This window comes from Mus musculus, chromosome 6, assembly GCF_000001635.26.
Source record: "Mus musculus strain C57BL/6J chromosome 6, GRCm38.p6 C57BL/6J".
Classification (NCBI taxonomy): domain Eukaryota; kingdom Metazoa; phylum Chordata; class Mammalia; order Rodentia; family Muridae; genus Mus; species Mus musculus.
Window position 1 is genome coordinate 147047699 of NC_000072.6, and position 23966 is coordinate 147071664.

Below are 23966 nucleotides of genomic sequence, written 5' to 3' on the forward strand. Positions count from 1 at the left end.
TTCCAAGTTCTTACTACTTTCTCGTGTTTGATTTATGTCATGGGTGTAAGTTTAAAACTTCATAAATTAATCCTTGTAAAGGAACTGTGGCTTTAAAGGAGCTCTTGTCATCATTTGAAGCAGCTGTGCAGATATTTATGCTGAGTTAGTGTTTATTACTTGAAATCAGCGTATTTTACTCACTACTGTTTGTGTGTGGCGTAGGGGCACACGTGTGCATGGTGTGTGGAGGTTGGTTCTTTTCACCTGGTATGGATTCCCAGGGTCAAATTCAGATCACCAGGTGTGCACAGCAAGGACCTTTCTCAGTTCCTCAGTCTTTGAAATATGGTTTTGTATATGGTAGCTCAACTTTTATGTATTTTAATTACAGATTTTGTCGTAATATTAAAGAATGTTTATATTGAAAGATTTTAAGTGTGTCATGTTTCTTAGGCACTACCTCCTAGGACGGAGAAGATGGATACTGATCAGGACTGGCCCAGTGTTTACCCCACTGCCGCGCCGTTTAAACCCTCAGCTGTTCCTCTACCTGTTCGAATGGGATACCCAGTAAAGAAGGGTGTGCCCATGGCGAAGGAAGGGAATCTAGAGCTTTTAAAGGTAAGTGGTGGGATCAGGGCGCAGCCAGCTCCTCAGGTGCTGAACCCTGACCCACCCCACCCCTTGTGTGAAGCATCCAGTAGAGAGCAGCACATTATGTTTTAGATCTCTATTTCAGGTAATGATAGACTTTGTTCATGGTAAAGAAGACTTAGAGTCATAGGCATTTAATAAAGATTGGTCAATCCTGTGGCTTCTCGTGGCCTTTTCTCTTGTAACGTTCAAGTGTAACTAAGGAGCAGAAAATAAACTGACTCTGAAAATCAGGGCGCGCAGGTTTCACACAGACCCATTGAGACCGTCATACCCAGAGTGGCCTTGAACTCAGTATCTCTCTTCTGCTTCTGCTTCCCTCTCCCAGGTGCCAGAATTATAAAACTTTGCTAAAAGAAAGGAGCAGAACAGGGTGAGGGGTGTCCTACACAGTGGGGTGAGTGTGGATGGCCAGGGAGAGCATTTCCAGAGACAAGAAAGCAAACACTGAAGAAACAGGACTTCAGATGAGGAGACCTCGGTATAAAGCCATCTGTCCCCGAGGTGGTGGCACTGAGCATGCTCACAGCCTCAGCAACATCAGCAATTATTTTTCCCTTTTGTGATCCCAAGCCTTACATTTTTATGTTTCAAAATAAAAGAATAACAGCAAAAAAAGCCACCCACCCCATAATGCCAGTGTGTTGTTCCTCTTTTTCACTGGATTTTTAAGTAAATATTTTCTGATCAATATTCAAAATTCATGGCACAGTTTTTAGAGTAGCTTTCTGCTTTTTAATTTTTCTTTCCAAATGAGTTTAAGATAAATTGCTTTTTGCTTGCTTAACATTGTTATATAAAGTTTGCTGGCTTCGTCCATTCAGTTTATAAAGTGTTGAATTACATGCAAAGTAAAAATAATATACCCGGTTTCTTGGAGAATTGTGTGACTGACAGATTGCTGCCCTTAATGCTCTCAGAACTATTATTATTACTATTATTTTCATCTTTGAGACTGTATTGCTGTGTGGCCCCAGATGACCTTGTCGTTATGATCATCCTGCCTCAGCGTCCCTGAATGCTGGAATTGCAAGTGTGAGCTAACGCAGGCTGCACGCCTTCAGTTTCACACTGCAGCTGTACATGAATGCTGTGGGTGTACGGCATAAAGAGTGTTATGAAAGGGTTGGTTCTTTAACACGGTTGTTCTTACAAGACAACGCGCTGTCCGACTCCAGCGTGTCCATGCTGGATCTGCTTCTGGTCCTGATGCCTGTGCTTAGATCCGATGCTATAGAAGAGCTTTTATTTAGATGACTCATCGGGCCTGTGGTTTGGTTTATAGGACTTATGATCCTTTTAATGTGTTTCTGGCATAGCTGGCATGGTGATGGGTGCCTGGAGTCCCAGCCGCTCAGGAGGCAGAAGCAGGAAGGCCATGTGAGCTTATGAGTTTAAAATTACCCAGGAAACAGAGTGAGACTCTAGGTGGTAGGGATTAGGGGAAGAGAAATTTGGCTGTAATTTATCCTTTTAAAACATCTCTGTTTTAGATCCCAAATTTTCTGCATTTGACTCCTGTGGCAATTAAAAGGCACTGTGCAGCATTGAAAGGTACGTTTTCTTCTGGGAACATTCAGCAAAGGGTCTCAGGCCTAAGGAGATACATCATGTTCTAAGTCTCTGTCTCTTTTTATGTTAATTTTGGCTTGTTCATAGGGTCTTGTTCTTATTTGCTAGGTATCCAGGTTGGCCTGGATATTGCCCAAGCTAACCCAAAATTCATAGTACTCCTAACTCAGCCTGTCAAATGCTAGGGCTCCAGGAGGGCACCGCTTTCTTGCCTCTCTCCATTAAACAAAGCTTTGTTCATTGTTTAAGATGTTAAGTGTATAAGCAATATATGTTTGTTAATATTATCATGGTTTTGTGTGTGGATGTTTTTACCTGCATGTATATTTGTGCACCATATGCATGCAAGGAGGACAGAAAAGGGTCTCAGATCTCCTGGAGTTAGAGTTAGAGATGGTTGTCAGCCACCACTGGGTACTGGGAATCAAACCTAGGTCCTTCCCTCTGGAAGAACAACCAGTGCTCTTAACTGCAAAGCCACTGTCTCTCAGCCTTTTACAAATATATTTTTTTTTCTGAATACTATAAGGTCATAAAAAATAAATAGATTGAAACAGAGGCATAGTTATGCACCCTGTAATCCTTGCTCTCAATAGGATGAGCTGAGTGGGTGAACAGTTTGAAGCTAGCCTGGACTATCTGACTATCAAAAAACCAAACTAACAAGCAAGACCAAAACAAAACAAAACAAAACAAAAAACAAAGCCACATATATTTTTTAAATCACCAGATGATAGATTCTGTTACCCTAGTTCCATTTTACATTTAGGAAATAAACATTGTCATGAATATTTAATGGATGTGCAATAGCAGAAGCAAATGACCACTATTATTTTAAGAGTGTGAGGCTCAGGGTGACTTGAGTTTGGTGCTGTTATGTTTATATTGTGTACTGCTCTTTCCACTGGAATGGGCTAACACATTTATAGAAGTTGCCAAATGACTCTAAGAAGCCACTGTGAGTCTTTCCTAAAATACTGTTGTGCAGGTCAGTACATTCATCTGTCCAAAAACTGACTTGCTCCATTGTATCACATTGTTGGTCATGCTATATTTTGTTCATTCTGTAAAGTGGCTGAGTTCAAATATGAAGGGATATCATTTAAAAACACATAATTTGCTTATCTTTGAACATTTTATACATGCATGCAATATATTTTTGTCATACTCACCCTAATCCCACCATGATACACCTTCCAGCCCCAAGTTTGTGACCTATTTATTTATTAGATGATCTGCTGAATTCGTTTTGTTCTGCCCATATATTCATGGGTATGGGGGTCACCCACCACACTAGCATGATTCCCCAAGGAGACACCGGCTATCAATAGTTCCTCAGCTAGGGGTGGGGACTTAGCCCCTCCTCATTCCACATGACTCGTGTGATCTTGTGTGGGCAGCCACAGCTATTGAGAGTTTGTGAGCACAGCAGTTCTTTCGTGTCCAGGGGACAGTTTCAGTCTGCTTTTCCCTGACCTTGGCTTTTACAGCATTTCCACCCCATCTTCTATGATGGTCAGTAATCCTTGGGGTGGGGTGGAGTGGGACTGCACATGCCCCATTTATAGCTGAGCATCCCACGGACAGATACTTTAGACAGTTGTGAATTTGACTTAACCACTGTCCCCTGCACAGTGGTGCTTTGATGTAGTCCTAGAGCTTCCCTAATTTGTAGGTATAGAGATATGGATGTGGAGGGCAGTTTCATATTGTGTCCTTTAGCCAGATGATAGCAGTTCACCCTGGGTCCTGTGAGGTCCCCACTCGGGGGTTCTTGACCAGGTTTAAGTATGGGTATGTGTTTCCTCCTGTGGAATAGGCCTGTTCAATCTCATCTGATTGAAATCCAATCAGAAAGTAGTCACCTACACAATGCCTGTTGCCACATCATTTGTTACCGTAACTTGTGGTTTATAGTTGGGCGAGACTGTTGATGAGTTTTGCCCCAGCAGCCTGTGTAGCAACTTCTGGAGCTGTGCTAACTACCCAGTGGGGAGGAAGCTTTCTGGTCGGTACCCATGTGGCTTCTTCATGTCCCGTGATCACATTGTCTTCAGCAATTGCGTCTTAACTTTCAAGTTCTGATGGTTAACAAAGAGTAGTGGCAACTGCTGCCCTGTTTTAGAGGTCTCCAGACACCCGACAGCTCTGGCCGGTGTCCCACAGACACCAAGACTTGACAGGCCACCAAGCCATGATTCTTGCTTGTAGGCGGGGTTGAATTAGAGAAAGCACTTGTATAGACTGGAGCGAACACTGCAGTTTTGCCAATAGATTCAAATGAGCGAGGCTCAGACTTAACCGTGCAGGGAGATGCTAGATAGCAGTGCGGTCAGTGGGGCCAGCAATGGGCTGCTACACAGCAAAGAGCTATCCTGGAGTTGGTTTATTTATTTATTTATTTTTAATTGTTTTGAGACGGGTCTTGTTGTGTGACCCAGGTTGATCTGAAACTTGCTGTGTAGAACAAACTGGCCTCGACCATGCAGCATTCAGTCTTTCGGCCTCCAGAGTGTCAGGATTACAGGTTTGACCTGGTTGATTGTTTTAGAACATTGACAAAAAGTGATTGTGTGTGTGTGTGTGTGTGTGTGTGTGTGTCTAATCAGATAGTAGAAACCTCCTGCCCCTTCATCCCTGCCTCTCACCCCAGAACGCTCTCTTGGTCATCACTTAGTTCCTGTACTCACTTCCCGAGGACTGAGTAAGTACTTACAGCACGTGCTTTGTATGCCGTGTATGCTTGTGAATAAATACAGAAGTGACTGCAGGAGCTCGGCCCCACTGCCGCCAGCTGACTCGGAGCAGTGCCTGTTGCTCCCTGGGCAGCAGTGAACCCGTCTTCCACCTGTATTACGGCTTCTCCTTCCCATGTGATTAGCAGTACTTTTTCCTCACTGTAATAGAGCACCAACTGAAATGCTTATGGGAGGGATTGGTTTGTGCTCATAATCTGAGACAATATAGTCTGTCATGGCAGGGAAGGCATAGCTTTGGCTCCTGGATGACACAGCCGGAGTGTAAAGTAAACTGGCTGACTGTCTCAGCAGACAACCCTACACCAATTTCCTCCAGCTAGGCCCCACCTTCCAGAAGTTCGACAGCCTCCCAGAGCCGTGTCACCAGCTTACACAGTGAACCCAGTGGAAGTATGTCACTCCCAATATCATCAATGGTGCAAAGACACATTTTCATGTGGTTGTGTGTGTGTATAACTATGCTTATATTCTGATTCATTTTGATCTCATTTGTACCAAGTCATATATAGATAAACATCTCTGATATTTCCTAGTTTGAAGTTGCAGCTATCAGGGATTCTGTAGTTAATACCTTCAGACAGCATCTCTAATGCTGTATCCTAATTACCCTGTTAAAGGTATTCTGGTGGTGTTCAGAGTACTTGTCCTGACTTTTTAGGAAAAGAATGAAATGAATTGTTCCAGATTGGAGCTGTAATGGTCAGATTGAATTCCTTTTTTTTTTTTTGGTCTTGTAAAAGCCAGTTAACAAATGCATTTCTATACACCATGGTAAATTTCAGTTTTTACCTCTTTAATTTAAAAAATTTTTTAAATTGCATTTTATTTACTCTGTGTGTGTGTGCACACATGTGTGAATGTGTGCATGCATGTGTTAGGGCAGGTGCTTGCTGTGGTGTGTGTGTGTGTGTGTGTGTGTGTGTGCATGCATGTGTTAGGGCAGGTGCTTGCTGTGGTGTGTGTGTGCATGTGTTAGGGCAGGTGCTTGCTGTGGTGTGTGTGTGTGTGTGCATGTGTTAGGGCAGGTGCTTGCTGTGGTGTGTGTGGAGGTCAGGGATAACTTATAGGTCAGCTCTCTCCTTTCAGCATGTAGCTCCCTGGGATCAAGCTCAAGCAGCCAGCCTTGGCAGCAAGCATCTTTCTTCACTCACTGAGCCATGTTGCCGACCCCAGTTTTCCTTTTTAAACATTGTCTTTTAAATGTGCTTGTACTCATTAACGGATAGTACTGGTCAGGGAGTCCTCTAGTTCCTACTTCAGAGTGAAGGCGTTTGCACAGCACATCCAGGAGGACAGCAGTGTTTCTTTCTTACAGAGCATAAGTGAGCGTTTGCCTGTTTCCTTAATTATGCTTCTGCCAGTCCTGGCTTGGGATTGGATCTTCCAGAAGACTCACGGGTTTTCAGCATTTCTTCTCAATCGTTTTTCAAAGTAGGTCACTTCAGATTTTATATCTAACTTGCAAATGGAAAATGTGAAATTCAGGAAAGTTCAGTAATTTACCAAAGCGTGGGTAATCAGTGGAGAAGTTAAATAGAAGCCAGGGTTCTTCAGAGTCTGCCCACTGCTGCGCCTATCAGATGAGGAGACGCTAACCGGGTCTATTATGTGCTTTCCAGTTGGCTGCACTTTTTAGACACATAATTTAGGTAATTTAACGTAAAAACTGTAATTATCATCTGGTGATTGAAATGACTTATTTGCAGTTTAAAAGGGAAAAATTACCCCGTGCAAAGGCAGAAGCCCTTGTACTTCTGCAGACTGGTCTCTGACGGGCGTTTAGCGGCTGCGCCGGTGTCGGAGCAGTGTGCTGCTGGAGTCCATGACAAATGGCGGCTGGCCCTGCCCTGCTGTCCTCTGTTTCTCAGGCCACAATGTTCTCCATTTCAGTGATGCCTCCCTGACTTCTCTGAAAACAGGCTTTAGGGGTTGGTTGTTATTTTGAGACAGGGTCTTGTAGGACAGCTCAGGCTGGCTGGCACTTTCTATGTAGCCCAGGGTGACCTTGAATTCATGGCCCCTGCTGCCTCCACACAAGTCAGTGATGCCAGAGAATCTTTATAGCTTGTGACATCTTATTGACCCTGATCAAGCCTAAAGGAAGATAAGCAAAGTACTGCTCATTGGGAAATTGTTAACTTGGAGAAAAGTCACGGGCGAAGGACCTCTCAGTGTCCCCTAGGTTATCTGTCTGAAGTGATGGTAGCCTCTCTCACAGTGTGCCTTATAGGAGGAAGCCTGGGTCTCTGAGGTCTAACGTTATAACCGGAGGAACCGATAGCTTGCGCTTGTTCTTAGAGTGAGGCTCTTTAGGAAATGAGAAGAGACCACCACAAGAGAGACCTTCATCTTCGGCTCAAATCCCTTTCCATCCTGACCTTGTGGGGTAAGGCAGTGTGAAATCACATCCCAGTAACTGGGAAGCCGGCAGTTCCCCCATCAACAAATGGAAGCTGAGTTTATGCCTCGGCTTGGGGATGAGAGAGCCCTGTCCACAAGTGCTTGGGAAATTGTTGTGGTCTAACCTCAGGCCCAGGCCTACCTTCTTTCTGGGCTCTCGTGCTTGAAGATGAGGACAATATGTTTCCCATTGCCCCACTGGCTCATTGGGGTTATACGGGAGAGCGGGAGCTAGTGTTAGGTCCCACTTACGATGATGACCGTCAGTTTCTGGAAGACTGTTGACAGGACTTGAGCTCCTGCAGGGATTTCCGGTCCTTTCAGCTGATCTTGTGTAGTGATGTTGATCGGGGAATGAGTCAGCATTACTTTTTGCTCTTCACAAACAGTCAACTCTGGGCACCGAGCTCTGAGCCTTTTGTTGGGAGGGGGAGTTACAACAGCAGCTATTTACAGAGCCAGACATGTCCATCAAGGCAGTGTGTTTAATTTTAGTGCTGGGGACTGGGCCATGGCATGGTAAGCTCCCCCAGCTCTCCCCCAGCCCTCATCATCAATTCTCCCCTCTAAACTTAACCTTCTCGGGTCATTTCTTTAATCAAACTTTATGACTAGGATGGACACAGAGGAATGGGTGAGGAGTAGCAACATGGGTGTTAATGCAGAGGGGAGCCTGTGCCCGCACCTCTGTGACTCCAGAGTGCTTGGATAATTACCCTGTCTGCTAGCCATGTTACAGTGGGAATCACTTACAAAGCTGTAAGTGAGGTAACTTTGTGTTCTCAGATTTCTGCACTGAGTGGCCAGCTGCACTCGACAGTGATGAGAAATGTGAGGAGCATTTTCCAGTTGAGATTGATACAGCGGATTATGTGTCATCGGGACCATCTATTCGAAACCCCAAAGCCCGAGCCGTAACGTTAAGGGTAAGAGCTGTTTAAACACTGAGTCCGTAGGTACAGTTTAAGTGCATTTGTGTGTGATTATAAAACAAGTACAGTTTTACTGCTTGAGCAGCCTCCTGTGGTTAATGGGAATATCATCATATTCTATGTGCTTGCAATTGACTGTATTTAATAGGAATAAGCATCTCGAATGATTATTAAACACTCGTTAGTTTTGTTCTGTGGGGTTAGTTCTCTCCTTCCACCTTTACATGAATTCTAGGGATTAAACTAAAAGAGTGTGGTGAAGGTGACTGTGCAGTAGTGTAGTGGTGACTTTTCTCATTGCGGAGACCGAGTCCCTAACAGAGCCGCTTAGGGCAGATGTACCTGTGCTGGCAGTTTCATGGTGGGGAAAGCATGGTGGCAGGAGAGCCCCTATTCAAGATGGCAGGAGCGTGGGCCAGCTTGCTCACATCTCTGGATCCGCAAGCAGAGAGCTTGGCCTGGAAATGGAACCAGGCTACAACCTTAGAGGCCCTCCTCCCTGCACCCAAATCCGTCCAGCCAGACTCCGCTTTCCAAAGGTTCTACAATGTCTCAAAACAGTGTCACCACCTGGGGACAAAGTGTTCAAACTCATGAGCTTATGGAGACATTGAAATCCAACCACAGCAGTACGATTCAGAGGGTCACATTTATCTTTGTATGTGTGTGGCATGTGCACATGTATGCATTCTTGTTTCTCTGTGTTTGTGCTATGTGCATATGCATATGCTTTCTGTCTGTGTATGCATATATATGGTGTATGTGTGTATGTAGTGTGTGTGTATGTATACATGCTTGTTTGTGTGTTTGCGGACTCCTGTTTATGTGAGTGCACGTCTTTGTAAGTATGTATGGAGACCCTACAATTTCACTGGGAATTATCCTGGATTACTCTCTCCCTTATTAGTCAAGGCAGGGCCTTTTATCTGAACCCAGAGCTTGCCAGCCTAGCTAGTCTAGCTAGCCAGCTTGCTCAGGGAATCCCCTCTCTGCCTGAGCTGGAGTTAAAGGCAGTCCTCTGACATTTATGAGGGTGCTGGGGATCTCAATGCAGCCACCTCCTTAGTCCTCTCTGAGATTATGTTTTTCTCAATAATCAAAAAGTAGTTAGGAATTAAAGATGCTTGCTGTTTGTCTAGACCTTTACTTTTAAAGGCACTTTCTTCTGTTAATCTTGTGCATTTCTGCAAAAATCCTGTGAATTACGCTGTCTTAAGAGCTGAGGCCTGCCAGGAGATAAAGTGACTTGAGGTTTCAGAGCAAGCAGCAAACCTAGAAGCCTCACTCAGCTCTTACGTGTGGTAGCAGAGTCCTGTCACATTTTGTGTGCGTATAGGGGACGCATTCACACACGTAGCTGTTCTCAGTATGGTGTGGTTAGTATTTCATTTCACCACAGTCTCTTGATTACAAGTGGCAGCCATGTGAACGTGTATCCTGGAAGAGAGACTGATGGCACTTGGCCTTGAAGTCAGAGTGTTTGTTGGTCCAGCTTAAGGATGAGGAGTTTGTAGCCTTTATGGGCTAGCAGATGGCGTGAGTGTGCCACGCAGACACTGAAGAGACGCAGAGTGTCTGGCTAAAGTCTCTTTTATGTAAGATATTAATGCGAACTGAGTTTTAAAACAGTTGTTAAATAATAATACTGCTTCCACTTTTTGAATATTGGCATACAAATCGGAATTTAAAATGTCACGGTTTAATGTTAGGATTTCATAGAGGTTTAAAAAAGGAAAATCACTATATTCTCATTACCCTAGTATAAAAGGCACTCACTTTTCTGTGTGTTGTCACTACACATAGACACATGTGTATGCATTTGCATTGTTACAAAGTAGTACAGTTTGCTGTTTTCATAAACTATTTCTCCATATTGCCACCAATCAGACTTACCATAGAGTGGGTTGCTTATCTGTGAAGCTCATAGCCTGTTTGTTGAAGCATACTCTGCCCAGAAGACAGAAGATTCTCAGTGCCCACAGAGTACAAGTGTGATACTGAATTGTTTTCTGAGATAGTCTGACTGTGTAACCCCAGCTGTCCTTGAATTTGGGGTCCTTCTAAATGTTGGGTGATAGACATGTCCCACCATGACCCTATTCCTTTCTTTTTCAGCTTTATATATTAACTTACCAAATACTTACTGAATCTTTTTAAGTTCTATACAGTTGCCAAGAACAAAATAGACACTGTTCTCACCCTCAGAGGTCTGTAATCTGAGGAAATGTGTGAGTGAAGTGAGCCACTGAGCTGTGGTGTCCTGAGCGAGGGAAGGTTATTGAAGGGAGAGACAAGGACCAGAGGAATCCTAGGCTCCCATTGAGCCTTTCCCTTCATTATGAGGTCTCAGCTCTTTCTTCCTCCTGACGCTCTCCTGAGAATAAATCTATGTTTGCTGTGCTATGGTTATGGCTCTGCCTGTCCCTCAAGAGTTGTGTTTTGAGAGCTTGATACTCCGTGTGGCAGTGATGACCCAAGGCCTGAGCGTTCTTAAGTTGTGGAGTACACACCTGGGAAGGGAATACGATAGCTCTGTGAGACCTGACTTAGTTCTTTAGAGAGCACACTGTGCCAAGGCAAGCCTAAGGCCGCGCTGCTCTGGGCTTCCCGACTGTGATGTGTGATGGCTCCGTCTCTTACGGCAGTGGCATGCCCTTTTCACGCCAGAACTGTAGAGGAATAAAGTTATTCAAAAGTTATTCAACTATTCCATTATAGTAATCAAAAAACAGGGCGATAGTATTTTATTGAACTATATTCAAGTGTCAAATCTATGTCTAGTTAATATCTTAACCCTTGTCATAGTTCTCTGAAAACTAAAAAGTTCTCATTCAGTCCAGTATTTCCCAGTGCATGTCTTGAGGATTTTAATTCCATGAAAAGTAGAACTGAGCCATGTACATTAGAGATTCATGTACCACCACTGCATCTGAAAATCCCCAAATGGTCTGAGAAATTCACTGTAAGAAATCCAATTTAGGGATGGGCTTGGTGGCACAGGCCTGTGTGATCCTAGTATCAAGGAGGCTAGGGTGTGAGAATCTCGAGTTGGAGGCTATTCTGGGCTGCTTCACAGCTACCATGTACCTAGGCTCTGTGTCACAACAAACAGAAGGAACCTAATTAAACTTGATGTATCCTAAATATATCGAGTAGAAATAAAAATAGCCTTTACCTCTTTGCAGTGCCCCAGGTCTCGCACATGTGCTGGATAAACACTGCACTGCGGAGCTACAGAATCACCCCTTACAGAAAAGATTCTGAGCTTGGAACGTAGCTCAGCGGCAAAGAGAGTATAGCTAGTGTGTGCCTGTCTGCAGTTTAGTCCCCAGTGTGTGTGTGTGTGTGTGTGTGTGTGTGTGTGTGTGTGTCTACGTACACGTATGCCCATGCCCTTGTGTGGTGGTCAGGGGCAACTCTTTGTCTGTTGATTGAACTCTGATCTCTAGGCTTGGTGGCCAGTACTTTGGGCCATGTAAGCCTGCAAGAGAAGTTAGCAGCCTGTGGGTGGGGCTACTGTCCGCTTCTGAGGGATGCCTTGCTGAGTTACTGCAGCTGCTCCTCCCTGCTGTGGTGTCCCGCCGCCTCCTAGAGCTTTCACAAGTTAGGGTGACTCTTTTTTTTTTTCTTTTTCTTCGAGACAGAGTTTTTCTGTGTAGCCCTGGCTGCCTGGAACTCACTCTGTAGACCAGGCTGGCCTCGAACTCAAATATCCACCTGCCTCTGCCTTTCGAGTGCTGGGATTAAAGGCGTGTGCCACCACTGCCCAGCCTGGGGTGACTCTTAAGCCTCTGAGTAGTTGCAGTGATACACTCGCCTGGTCTCATGGTGGAGTGGCTAGAGTGCTTGGTCTGTTAGACTCTCCCTTCTGCTGCCCAGCTGTACTGACAGCGAGTGGGGCTGTCCTCTCTCTCAGCACTTGTCTACAGCTTGCTGTGGATCTGCAGGGCGGTACTGCGCTCGCACTTTGAAAGCATCCGAACTCTTTTCACTTTGCTTTCCCACTTTCCAAGGGACTGCTAGCTCCATACAGAGAAGTTTGGGAAGCTTTATCTTAGTGATTTAATGTTGATTTAAATAGCACTGATACTTTTCTTCATGAAGCAAATCATCATTTTTACATAATTTTTCTTGTATTTTTAAGGTTAAACTTTCCAGTTTGAATTTAGACAATCATGCCAAGAAAAAACTCATTAAGCTTGTAGGAGAGCGGTACTGCAAGGCCACCGATGTGCTCACTATCACCACAGACAGGTGGGTGCAGCCTGCGGGCTGCTCGTCTTCATTCTCTGTGTGCCTGCATGTATGTGCTTCTGCGTGTGTGTGCGCGCGTGCGCGCATGCTTCTGTGCTTTTGTTTGTGTGTGTATGTGTATGTATGTGTATGTATGTGTGCATGCCTCTGTGTGCATGCCTCTGTGTGTATGCCTCTGTGTGAGCTTCTGTGCTTTTGTGTGTGTGTGTATCATCTGATAATGCTGCTTTTTCTATACATGATAGTACCTGTCATTTATCTAGTTATGTGGCTTATGCTAGGAACTACTTAAAGGACTTTTTAATAAGCCACATGATGCTCTTATTTTATATTTAAAGAGATTTGTTACTTTTTTGTGTTTTATTTTATTACCCAAAAAGTATCACATGCCATTCTCATATGAAGTTTTACTTAATATCGGGATGTTACTTTGATTTGAAAGTAGCTTCCGTGGATGTACAGTGTAGCTCATTTTTGAAAGAATCAATATCTGCTTTTTAGAAAAAAATATTTATTTCTGTTTTGTGTATATGAATATTTTGCCTGCATGTATGTGTGTAGAATGTGCATACAGTGTCTGGGGGATCAGAAGAGGGCATCAGATCCCCTGGAGCTAACGTTACAGATGGCTGTGAACCATCTGGGTGCTGGGACCTGAACCCAGATCCTCTGCATGGCCACCAGCTCTGACCTGCTGAGCCTCTCTCCATCCTCATTTGCCCTACTTTTTAAAGGGACTCATTATCGAGTTTGTGCCATTCACTTGACTCTAACTAAGCACTGAGATGGTAAAGAAAAGTTTGGACATCGTCATGTTTAAAGTAGCTTAAAGGGTAGTACACAAATAAACTCATTAACGATTAGAGCAAAGATAGAAATAATAGCAGTATTTAATATCTTGAATATTCTCACTTTCTATCTCTCTGCCCCTCCCCCCTTTCTTTCTCATCAAGACAGGGTCATATTATGTTGTCCTGCCTAGCCTGGAACTCACTATGTAGACCAGGATGGCCTCAAGCTCAGAGAGATCAAGCTTCCTGTGCCTCCTAGGTGAAGCACCAAGCCCCGACTATCCTGTGTAGCACAGAACAGAGAATGCTGCAGTGACCTTTAGAACGTCTCGTGAATTATCTGTATGCTGAGACGTTGCCTTCTGCTCTTCTCCTTATAGATGCCCTTTGAAGCGGCAGAACTGTGACTATGCAGTGTATCTTCTCACAGTCCTGTACCACGAATCTTGGGTAAGTATGTATGTGGTGTGTGGCCAGGATGTGTGTGATGTACTGGAAGTGTGTATGAAATGTGTGAAGGCAGTGAGGTAGTTCATTTGTCCTATCCCAGGACAATAGGACAGTGTCCCGAGTGCTGGCATTAGAGGCCTGTGCACCGTGCCCCACTCTTAGGTACAGCAGTGGAAGCAATGGTGAGAAGCCATCCTGATGCTCACAGGACGAGTGCTTCCGAATGGAGTCATGCCTAGGAGGCTGGCTCCTCAGTGGGTGTGGTTCTGTGTTGGACCACGTGAGGCCCAGGGACGAAGCATCTCCCTGTGTATTGCGGCAGTCCCAGGGACTGATGGGTAAACACATGCAGCTTTGTATTGCGGCAGCCCCAGGGACTGATGGGTAAACACATGCACCTGTGTATTGCGGCAGCCCCAGGGCCTGATGGGGAAACACATGCAGCTGTTTCCAGACTGGCATTTTCACTGTTACTAACAGTGATCAGGTTTAATACGTGGCTGGCAGGTGAAAGTAAAGTAAAGCTTTATTTCAAGGTTAGTAAATGGCAAAGCACAGTGTCCACTCGTTTTCTTTTCAAGATCCTCACTGCCATGAATCCTCCGTGTTTGTTTGTATCCTGGTTTGTTTGGATTAATTGGCAGCAATTAATCTCTTTCCTGTCAATTGATTGAGAATTGTCGTTGGCTGTGAGCCAAGAACACGCTTGAGCATAGCTACTGTTCAAAAGAGTTAATAACAAGCAGTAAAATCCAGCCAGTTCAGAGTCTCTTATTTGCCAGCTGCCTGGAAAGGGAATACCCCCAAAGGAAGAGACAGGCACAAATACACCGAGTGAGAGTTTGCTCACCAGAGCCTTTCTGTGGTTCTGTGACGTGACAAGCCGGTATTCTGGATTCATGAAAAAGTCTTCCATCTTTCATACTAATTACCTTGATACCAGAGTAAGTAGCCTCGTGTAACTGTCTTAAACAGCTGTAATTAAGGAATTCCCACATTAAAGCCCCACCCGTGGGGACGCTGTGAGATGAGAGGAGCCGAGGAGCTCTGCAGGAACATGAGCTTTGCTACGACAGCACTGGGCTTTATTGAATTGAGTTCTTTTTTTCCTTCACCAACTTGGAGTTTAAACTTGAAACTGGTGTTGCCGCCTGGTGTTTGACCAGCAATTAGAGCCCTTCCCCATCGCCTGCTTTATTCTCAGTAGCCTGGTCTCTGAACACTTAGTGCTCACACGTGAATGTCCCTTGGCTTTTTAGCATTTCTACGGAGTTTCCTTCTGGAAAAGTGTTTACCTAGACCTTCATGTAAGGGTGTTTTTGTGTAGTAGTCAAAACAAGTAACTGCAGCCGTGTCAGTCATTCCACAAAGCGCGGCTGGACGGGAGGCCAGTGCTTCCAAGAACATTCTTTGAGTGCTGACAGTAATAAGAGACAAATATGTGCTAGCGTCTTCAGACATGCTAAACTCTGGGTTAGTGTTTCAGCTTGTGCTATGAATCAGCCTTCAGCCTGTGCAGCCATGCTGGCCTGGTGTTTTAGTTTGGGTTTTACTGCTCTGAACAGAAACCATGACCAAGGCAGCTCTTACAAGGATGACATTAAATTGGAGTTGGCTTACAGGTTCAGAGATTCAGTCCATCATCATCAAGGTGGGAGCAGGGCAGCGTCCAGCCATACATGGGGCTGGAGGAGCTGAGAGTTCCACCTCTTGTTCTGAAGGCAGCTAGCAGAAAACTAACTTCTAGGCAGCTAGGATGAGAATTGTAAAGCCCACACCTACTCCAGCAAGGCTGCCCCTCCTAATAATGCCACTCCCTGAGCCAAGGATATACAAACCACCACACCTGGGCTCTGTGACTTTCTGCATGGGTCATTGTTTTAATCTTCAAAAGCCATATATGCAGACATTAGGCTTTCTAAGATTTTGGGTGGAACAGAGATTTTTTTTTTTTTTTTTGTAATTTCTACCAAATAATGGGCTTTCAGTAATGGTCCATTATTTTTGTTAAAAATACTACAGTGAGATTTTTTTTTCTTAGAATTTCAAGTACTTTTATGGCAAATTCCTGTGTACAGCCTACACATTTAACTTGACAGAGGCTAAAATAAAACACTTGAGACTGAATCCGTTCTCTTCTGCCTAAATCCAGTACATCACCCAATCTTCCTGCTCTGATGAAATTATTGAGCTGTTTCCCTCTTATTTCTGCTGCTCCGCCCCCTGTAGATCTTTCTTTATCCTTCCCCTGAAACAAGGTGGTCGCGCCCCCCCCCCCATCATTGGGTTTCCCATGGCTTTCTCAAGTCTGGCTCTGTGGTGTAACCTTTATGGCAGTGCCCCCGTTAGCAGCGTGTGAAGCCACTGCACTCCCCGTGCATCATGGCTTTGCACACGTCCTTCCCTGCTGACCAGCCTTCCAGATGTGTGTGAGTGGCATCACTCCCGAATGCTTCCTGCCATCCTCTTTCCTTCCTTAGGTAACATTGCTACATTCATGCTAAGTGCCTGTGCACACACCTGCCTCACTGCAAGGACAAGACAGTACCTCACTCCTCTCTGTCACCCCAACATCTGTACAGTATCTGGCACACAACACTCAGTGAATTGCTTTTAAAACTGGTCCAAATTGAGTTGAACTCTTGGACATACGCAGTTAAAATTTAGTCTTGGCAGTTGAAATAATTGGCAGGGTGTTTTGTTGTTATTGTTACTTTATTAAGACATTTTTTCAAATAAACTGTTTTATATCTATATGAATTGCATGTTTGTTTTGTGTGTATTTGGGAGAAGAGACACACATATATTGAGTGCCCTGTGGATCAAAGGACATCTGTGGGAGTCAGGTTTTTCCTTCTAAATGGGTCCCTGGGATCAAACTCGGATCATCAGGCTTGGCTTGGGAGCAAGAGCCTTCTCCTCCTGAGCCAGCCTGCCAGCCTGGGTTTTTTTTTTTTTTAATGATTAAACTGTTTTCCCTCATGTAGGACAACGGTGTCCTTGTAATCATAAATGGTGGAATATTACTGTGATTCATGCCCTAGTCACAGAGAGTTGTAAATACAGAGAGTGGTAGGAGGTGGCAGATCTGTGTATAGAGCGCAGTTCCTGCATCAGTTCCTGCAGTGTGCTGACCCTCACATTAACCAGCTCCATGTTCTCGTATTAAATCTGTGCTTCCGAAGGAGAAGGATACGAGGTTATCCTTTTGCTCCGTGATTCTTCTTACCAGGTCTCTGTGTTCCTTAGAACATGTTGTTCCACCACCAAGGCCCATTGCGGTTTGGGGCAAATTGTTTAATTGCTCTGGGCTTGAGTTTCCTGGTCTGTAAAACAGATAATAGGTGTAACTCACAGGGCTGTGTGAGAGAGGTCAGTGAGTTAATAGTATCGGAACTTAAAATAGTGCCTGGTGTGGAGAGTCCTCTCTCGGTTGCCCTTTGGCTGTGTCCGTGCTGGGCCGTCCTCCCTGCCCTGCTCTCTCTCCCTTGACTGCCAAGCTCTGCTCGTTGGGACCTTTATGAGTCCATTCTCCACTGGGATCCCAGTCTTCTGCGCTGGTGCCAGGTCAGCATCAGGCCTCCTGTTGGGCTGAGGCTCCAGGAGGGCACGGTGCCTGGCACAGCAGCTGGGTCATAAAATGTATTGAATGAATAAGTGGATGATGGAGCCAACTGGGAAGGAGAACAGGATCACGTGGAATGGAAAGTTGATACTTCTGATGTTGTGGTCAGGCAGGAAGAAGGAGGTGTGTGTGGGTGTGTCTGTCTGTGTATGTGTGTCTGTGTGTATGTATGTATGAGTCTGTACATGTGTGTGTGTCTGTACATGAGTGCAGGTGCCCATAGAGAATTGGATCCCCTGGGGTGATTTTGATCTGGATGATGTTAGGCTGGGAGTTGAACTTGGGTTCTCTGAAGCAGCAGCTCTCTTAACCCTGAGCCATCTCTCCAGTGTTGGTGGAATTACAGCTGATTCTCTTCCTTTCTTTCTAGTAACTCTCTTTTCTGTGAGGATGTGTATGAATTATACGCTGCTGGAGCTGTGTGAGAGGTCACCTCTGGATTACTATCCTTGGATGCTCATGTGCACCTGTGTGCACACACAGGCACGTACACCCATGAACACAGAGGCCAGAGGACATTGTCTGGTGTACATTACTCTCTTTTGCTTGCTTCCTTGAAACGTGGTTTTTGACTGAACAGGAAGCTTGCTGGTTGGACAGGCCGACTGGCTGAGGTGAGCTCTTGGATCCACCGCTGTCCCTCAACACTGGGGCTAAGGCTTCTTATAAGTAGCCATGTCTGGTTTTTACATGTGCTGGAAATTTGAACGCAAGTTCTCATGCTTGCAAATATTCTTAGCTACTGAGCCACCTCCCCAGGCCCTTGCCTTTTATTCTAATCGCCTAATTTTTTTCCTCCAATTTTTTATTAGGTATTTACTTCATTTACATTTCAAATGCTATCCCAAAAGCCCCCCATACCCTCCCGCCCCCCCCCCCGCACACCCTCCCCCGCTCCCCTACCCACCCATTCCTACTTCTTGGCCAGGTGTTTCCCCTGTACTGTGGCATATAAAGTTTGCAAGACCAAAGGGCCTCTCTTCCCAATGATGGCCAACTAGGCCATCTTCTGCTAAAAATGCAGCTAGAGACACGAGCTCTGGGGGTACTGGTTAGTCCATATTGTTGTTCCACCTATAGGGTTGCAGACCCCTTCAGCTCCTTGGGTACTTTCTCTAGCTCCTCCATTGGGGGCCCTGTGTTCCATCCAATAGCTGACTGTGAGCATCCACTTCTGTGTTTGCCAGGCACTGGCTAAGCCTCACAAGAGACAGCTATATCAGGGTCCCTTCAGCAAAATCTTGCTGGTGTGTGCAATAGTGTCTGTGTTTGGTGGCTGTTAATCGCCTATTTTTAAAGACCATCTGTGGAACAGTGAACATTTTCTAAAAGACAACAAAGTTAAACAAAAATGTTTAAAAGTCATAATTTTATAACATAATTAAGTTATATAAATAAGAAAATCTCACTTCAAAATTGTTCTTTTGGAAAGGTGGAGGGGGCTCGTGCATGTATCTGCTTCCAGCTTGCAGTAGGTGGGTTGTTGCCCGGAGTTTGTCCTTTTCCTCTTTTCCCTCCTCTTGCCTGTTCTTCAAGATGTTGAAAGTCACCCCGAGGTCCATGGTGGCCCCAAGCAAGCAAGACAGAGATGAGGATGTCAGGGCACTGGGTAGGTAGGAGCAGAGCCTCCAGTTGTGCTGTGCGAGCCTTTGGCTGCTGCTCTGGAGGCAGCCGTGCTCTTTGTCTTTCTGGACTGACTTCTTGTTTAGCTCACAGGGTGAGAGCATGGCCCTGAGTGTTGCACCGTTGCAGGGCTAGCCACCTGTTCAGTGACAGGAGAGAGAGGATACTAAGATTGTAAAGTCTCTGCTTGCATTCAGCTCCAGCACCCGACTGCTGCTTCTGCATGGTGTCTTCCTGCCCCCAGGCCGCAGACAGACATGTCCCCAGCTGTGAACCAGAGCCTGCACACAACACGTCTTCTGATGGTGGACTGAGTGAAAAAATGACCTAGGTCAGGCCTTTGTGAACTTAGATGTGACCAAAGTAATAATGGCATTGGCCTTATAACTTTAAAAATAGCCCTTGTTTTGTTTAGGAAAAGGTCTGAGCTACTGCCAATTACATGACACAACATCTACGGTTTCCTTTAGAATGAATATGAATTGAATGGCCCAGCTGAGTTTGTAACCCAGCACTTGGGAGACAGAGGCAGGTGGATTGCCATGAGTTTAAGGCCATTCTGTGCTTGTCCTATAGTTATTAACTACATTGTCCTTCTATTTGCATCTTTGTTTATTGCATGCCAAATATTGTCTTTTCTTTCATGTTTAAAAAAGATTTATTCTTTGTGTGTGGATGTCTGCGTCTAGGTGTGTGCACATGGTACGCATAAGTGGTGTCGTGTTCTCTGGAGCTCCATTCCAGGCACCGTGAGCTCCTTGGTGTGGGTGCTGAGAACCATCTCAGGTCGTCCAGAAGAGCTATATCTGCTCTTAACCACTGAGCTATCTTTTCCACCCTCATCCTTTTGAGACAAGGACTGTCTGTGAGCCCAGGCCTGCCTCGGTCTTGGCCGTCCACTCACAATCTATAGATTTTGGAGTCGATTGCAGGCTTGAACTGCACAACTGCTACACCTCTCAAGTTGGATTTCCCATAAGCCCATGGCAGCTCCAGTTGACGGTGTCTGTCAGAAGGGATTTCCTTTCTCCCCTGATCGGCAGCATCCTGGGCTTGTCCTATTGATGGAGTTGGTTCGCGCTGGGCTGCAGTTTTCATGATTTAGTTTACCTCTGTTTGTCTCTTTTTCTAATCCCAGCATTTCAGGTTTGGGTGACTTGCCAAGGACCAGCCTCGGCTTAGAGAGGAGGGGTGTGTGGGAGCAGCAAAAACAAACAACTTAAAGTTAAATCGTGGGCCTAAGCTGGTAGCCTAGGTCCTGCTCTAGACAGCTTTCCAGACTACTTTCATCCTGTTCTGCTTTTTCTGGAGATCTCCAGACAGCTCTTGCTCTCTCTAGAGACAGTTCTCCATGCAGTTCTTTATTGCTATTCTAAAAAATTCTCTGGATAGCTCATCTCTTGCTAATCATAAGCCCAGTCTTTTATTTTATATACCAACCCAGTCATTTACTCCAGGTTCCCTTTTGATTATCCTATGAGGCAAGCACATTTTTTTAAACATTGCAAAAGAATTCAGAGATCTGCCTGCTTCTGTTAAACACAGATGATAAGCTAGCTGGGTGGGACCCCACCCTGAAATTACCATTTCTACCATACCTGGGCCTAAACATGCTCTGTTGCAGGTCGACCCTGAACTCAGGAATCTGCATTTGTCTCTGCCTGTCTTTGTATTTTTCTGACAAGCTGTCTTATGGTGCAGCTGCCGCTGTTCCTTTAGATCTAAGAAGCTCCTTATATAATTCATATTGTATCCTTATATTTTTGCATAGTTGAGAAATTATATATTTTTGAACTTAGATTTTTAGAGTTCCTTTCTGCAGCATTAAGGGCTGCCCTGAAGGTCTCGGTGTTTCCCATTTTTGCTGAGACATTAGCCACACCTTAGGTCGCAGTGTTTACCATTTTTGCTGAGACATTAGCCACACCTTTGCTCCCCAGACTCATGCTGTCTCTGATTATCATGGAGTCATTAATGTTACCAAGGGAGACATTCCTCAAAGAAGGTACATAAAAGTATGTACGCTACTATACAAACAAACCATACCCCACAGCAGCCATTGACATTCATGAAGGTCTATGCCCCATTGACCCTGTCCCAGGGTGGGAGCCGTGTCATTCCATTCCCATGAAGACAATGCCAGACTCAGCAACTTCCCATTTGGAAAGGCTGGCTGCTTGCTCCTTCAGAAATAAGAGGTTTAGTTGGTAATGTGGAGCACCTTACAGATTCATGATCCAAGCAAGCCTGGAGAGGGTGTTTTCGTCTACTCAGTTCTATGAGATTATAGGAATTTCACTAAGCTTGTTAGAAGCCTGGTCCCTTTAGTAGCCCAGAACTAAAGACAGCTCTCTATGTAGCTTTCCTAATTCTGGTCTGACTTGCAAGCCCTGTCTCATAGCTCAGTGTCAGGGTCCCTTGAATAAAGCAGGTTCCACTCTTGTAACGTACAGAATCCAAAGACGGTCTAAGGAGGATGGTGGTGAGCAGTGTTTAGAAGGACCTCTTCCATGTTCTTGCAGCCAGGGGTTCACATTCATGTCCTCATGGAGTCTGTAACCTGCGTCTTACCTACTGGGGTGGGGCTGTGTGTACCTTCTATTGCACTTGCTGTGACACTGCCACATCTTGTTTTAGCAGTTGTAGCTAGGTGGACAGCACAGTCTTATATCCCAGCATTTGGGCACCTGAGACAGGTTTGCAAGTTCAAGGCCGCAGAGAAAGAATAAGGAAGGAACAGACAGTGAGATTTGCTTCTACTTTAAAAAAAGGCAGGGAGGAGCTCTTATAAGCTCTGTATTTGTGCTTCTTAAATAAAGAATGTTCTAAAGTGATGTATTTCATAAAAAATAGTACTGCCTTTGTATCCTCTTGTATCCCGAGTCTGGAGGGAGGAGCTTCTGTTGTTTTTAGACAAGGCTGTCTCGCTGTGAAGCCTTGTCTGGCCTGTGTCACCTCCTGAGTGTGGGGATTAAAGCTGTGTACAACCACACCTGTGCTGTGGTAGCTTCTTGGTGCCGTTTATAAGCAGCATTTCCAGTTGGGTTGGTGTGCACTGCAGTGTACAACAGAACACCAGCACTAGTAAAAACTCATTTCTGTTATAAGAATAGAACGTAAGAATAAAGAGAAAACAGGACAGACAGCAGCTGCATGTGTGTCTAGACACACCACCCCATTCATGACTTCCAGTAGCAAACAACTGCGTGTGTATCCAGGTCCTGTGTGCATTCAGATATGCCCCCACTTCCTGGTTTACGTGTCATGGCACGTTATCTTCCCAGTCATTCCATAAGCATGTTAGATAATACTTTCATCGATTCATTATTTTTAACATTAAAATCGAGATAACAATGAGCGGCATCAAACACCTGCAATCTTAACCCCTGGGAGGTAGAAACAGGATGGTCAGAAGTTCATGGCCATCTGCAGCTATCTATGTAGAGAGTTGGAGGCCAGATGGCAGCATAGTACCTTGTCTAGCGTTAAGATGTCATTGTGTTACAGTTCGGGTCCTGCAGGCCTGTCTCCTCCGTCTGTGCTCCAGCACAAGAGCAGGGCAAATGCTTACTTGAGGGGCCCCTCTGGTAGCTTACGGAATAGCTACCTGCAAGGGAGTTTTCTGTCTGTTGAGTAAAGTTTGGGAGGCAGAACAACCCTTGAGGCTGGCCTTGGTGCCATGCAGGCTTTAAGGGTACAATGTAGATGGGGACCTTGAACATAGTGTAGCCTTTTCTTCCCCAAATCAACAAGCAAAGGGACTTTGTCTTTGATAACATTTCCCAGAGTTCTGAACTTTTCTTTCCCTTTCAGAAAACTGAAGACTGGGAAAACAGTAAGACCGAGGAAGACATGGACGAGTATGTGTGGGCAAAGAGCTCCTCGGAGAACAGTGTCCTTCAGACCCTGCTGCAGATGAGAGCTGCGGAGAGCAGTGTGGCGCCGAGCAGAGAAGAGCTGCTGGGGACCAAAGAGGTCGAGGATTATCAGAAGTGTATCGTTCGTCTCAAGAACGAGGGGGAGAACGAGGCAAGCCTCGCTCAGTACAAGGAGTCTGTGAAGAGACTGTTAAATTTGGCGTGAAGTCCAAACTAGAAGGCAACTGTATCAATTTTATGTTGTATTTAGTCACTGATTTGATATAAATGGGAGAATCCTTAAGACTATTGTCTTACGTCAGGTGACATTGCGGCTTTCAGACTCCTGTGCCCTGTGGGGGTGGTGGGGGTGGGGTGCGGTGGGGTGGGGTGGGGGGCTAGGGACTGTGGTTTCTCTGGTTCTGCCATGTTTTGACTCTGTTTCTACACATCGCCTTAAACCTCCCCCAGCTACAGAGCATAATTGTTTCATTAGCTGCCTTGTCTCCACTGCCAGGCTTAGTGATTGCTTGTGATCAATAACTTTGGTTTCTAAGGATACCTAGCCCAGCGCCTGACCAAGCCCTCCGTGCCCCTCAGTGGCCAGCCTCAAGGAGGCTGCACTCTTGTGGACAGCAGCCAGGCTAGCTCTTGCTCCTCATCTACCCTAGCATCCGTCACACTTTCGTTGGTGCTCTGTCTCACAAACTTCACTTAGCAGCAGACAGAAAACTCTTCAGGTCCCTTTACAGCTGGCCTTTGCAGGTGGCTTAGTTTCAACAGCACAGCGCAGTACTAACAACTTGGTTTCTGTAGTGAGGGCAGAGAGCACAGACAACAGAACAGTCCTGGAGGATGGAAAGCTGTCGTGGCAAAAGCTGCATCCAGATGTGCTGGCCACTTCCTGATTTAGGCCTGGTAAGTGGGGAATTGGAGGTTCCCTGTGGAAACAAGGTGATTGGCTGTGTGACCCACCCATAGCTGCCTGTCTTGCAGTCTGAAGTTCTCTGCGTTCCTGTTGCGTTTGATGTCGTGTTGCTTCAGCTCTGATTGACTACACTCTGCCT

At 45.4% G+C, this 23966-nt stretch overlaps 1 protein-coding gene across 5 annotated transcripts in view; it reads left to right on the forward strand.

Moving 5' to 3' along the window:
* Nucleotides 1–23208, forward strand: part of Mrps35 (mitochondrial ribosomal protein S35) — a 28179-nt gene extending 4971 nt beyond the window's left edge. For 2 of the 5 annotated variants that reach the window (XM_006507037.3, XM_006507035.4), the window contains exons 3-8: nt 436–603; nt 2130–2190; nt 8154–8293; nt 12444–12553; nt 13725–13794; nt 22856–23205. In XM_006507037.3, the coding sequence (XP_006507100.1) occupies nt 436–603; nt 2130–2190; nt 8154–8293; nt 12444–12553; nt 13725–13794; nt 22856–23125 (819 nt within the window). In that variant the 3' untranslated portion in view covers nt 23126–23205. Of the gene's footprint in view, nt 1–435; nt 604–2129; nt 2191–8153; nt 8294–12443; nt 12554–13724; nt 13795–17789; nt 18034–22855 lie in introns of all 5 variants that reach the window. The other 3 variants (XR_869605.3, NM_145573.2, XM_017321561.2) reach the window with 3 other exon arrangements.
* Nucleotides 23209–23966: the final 758 nt, after the last annotated feature.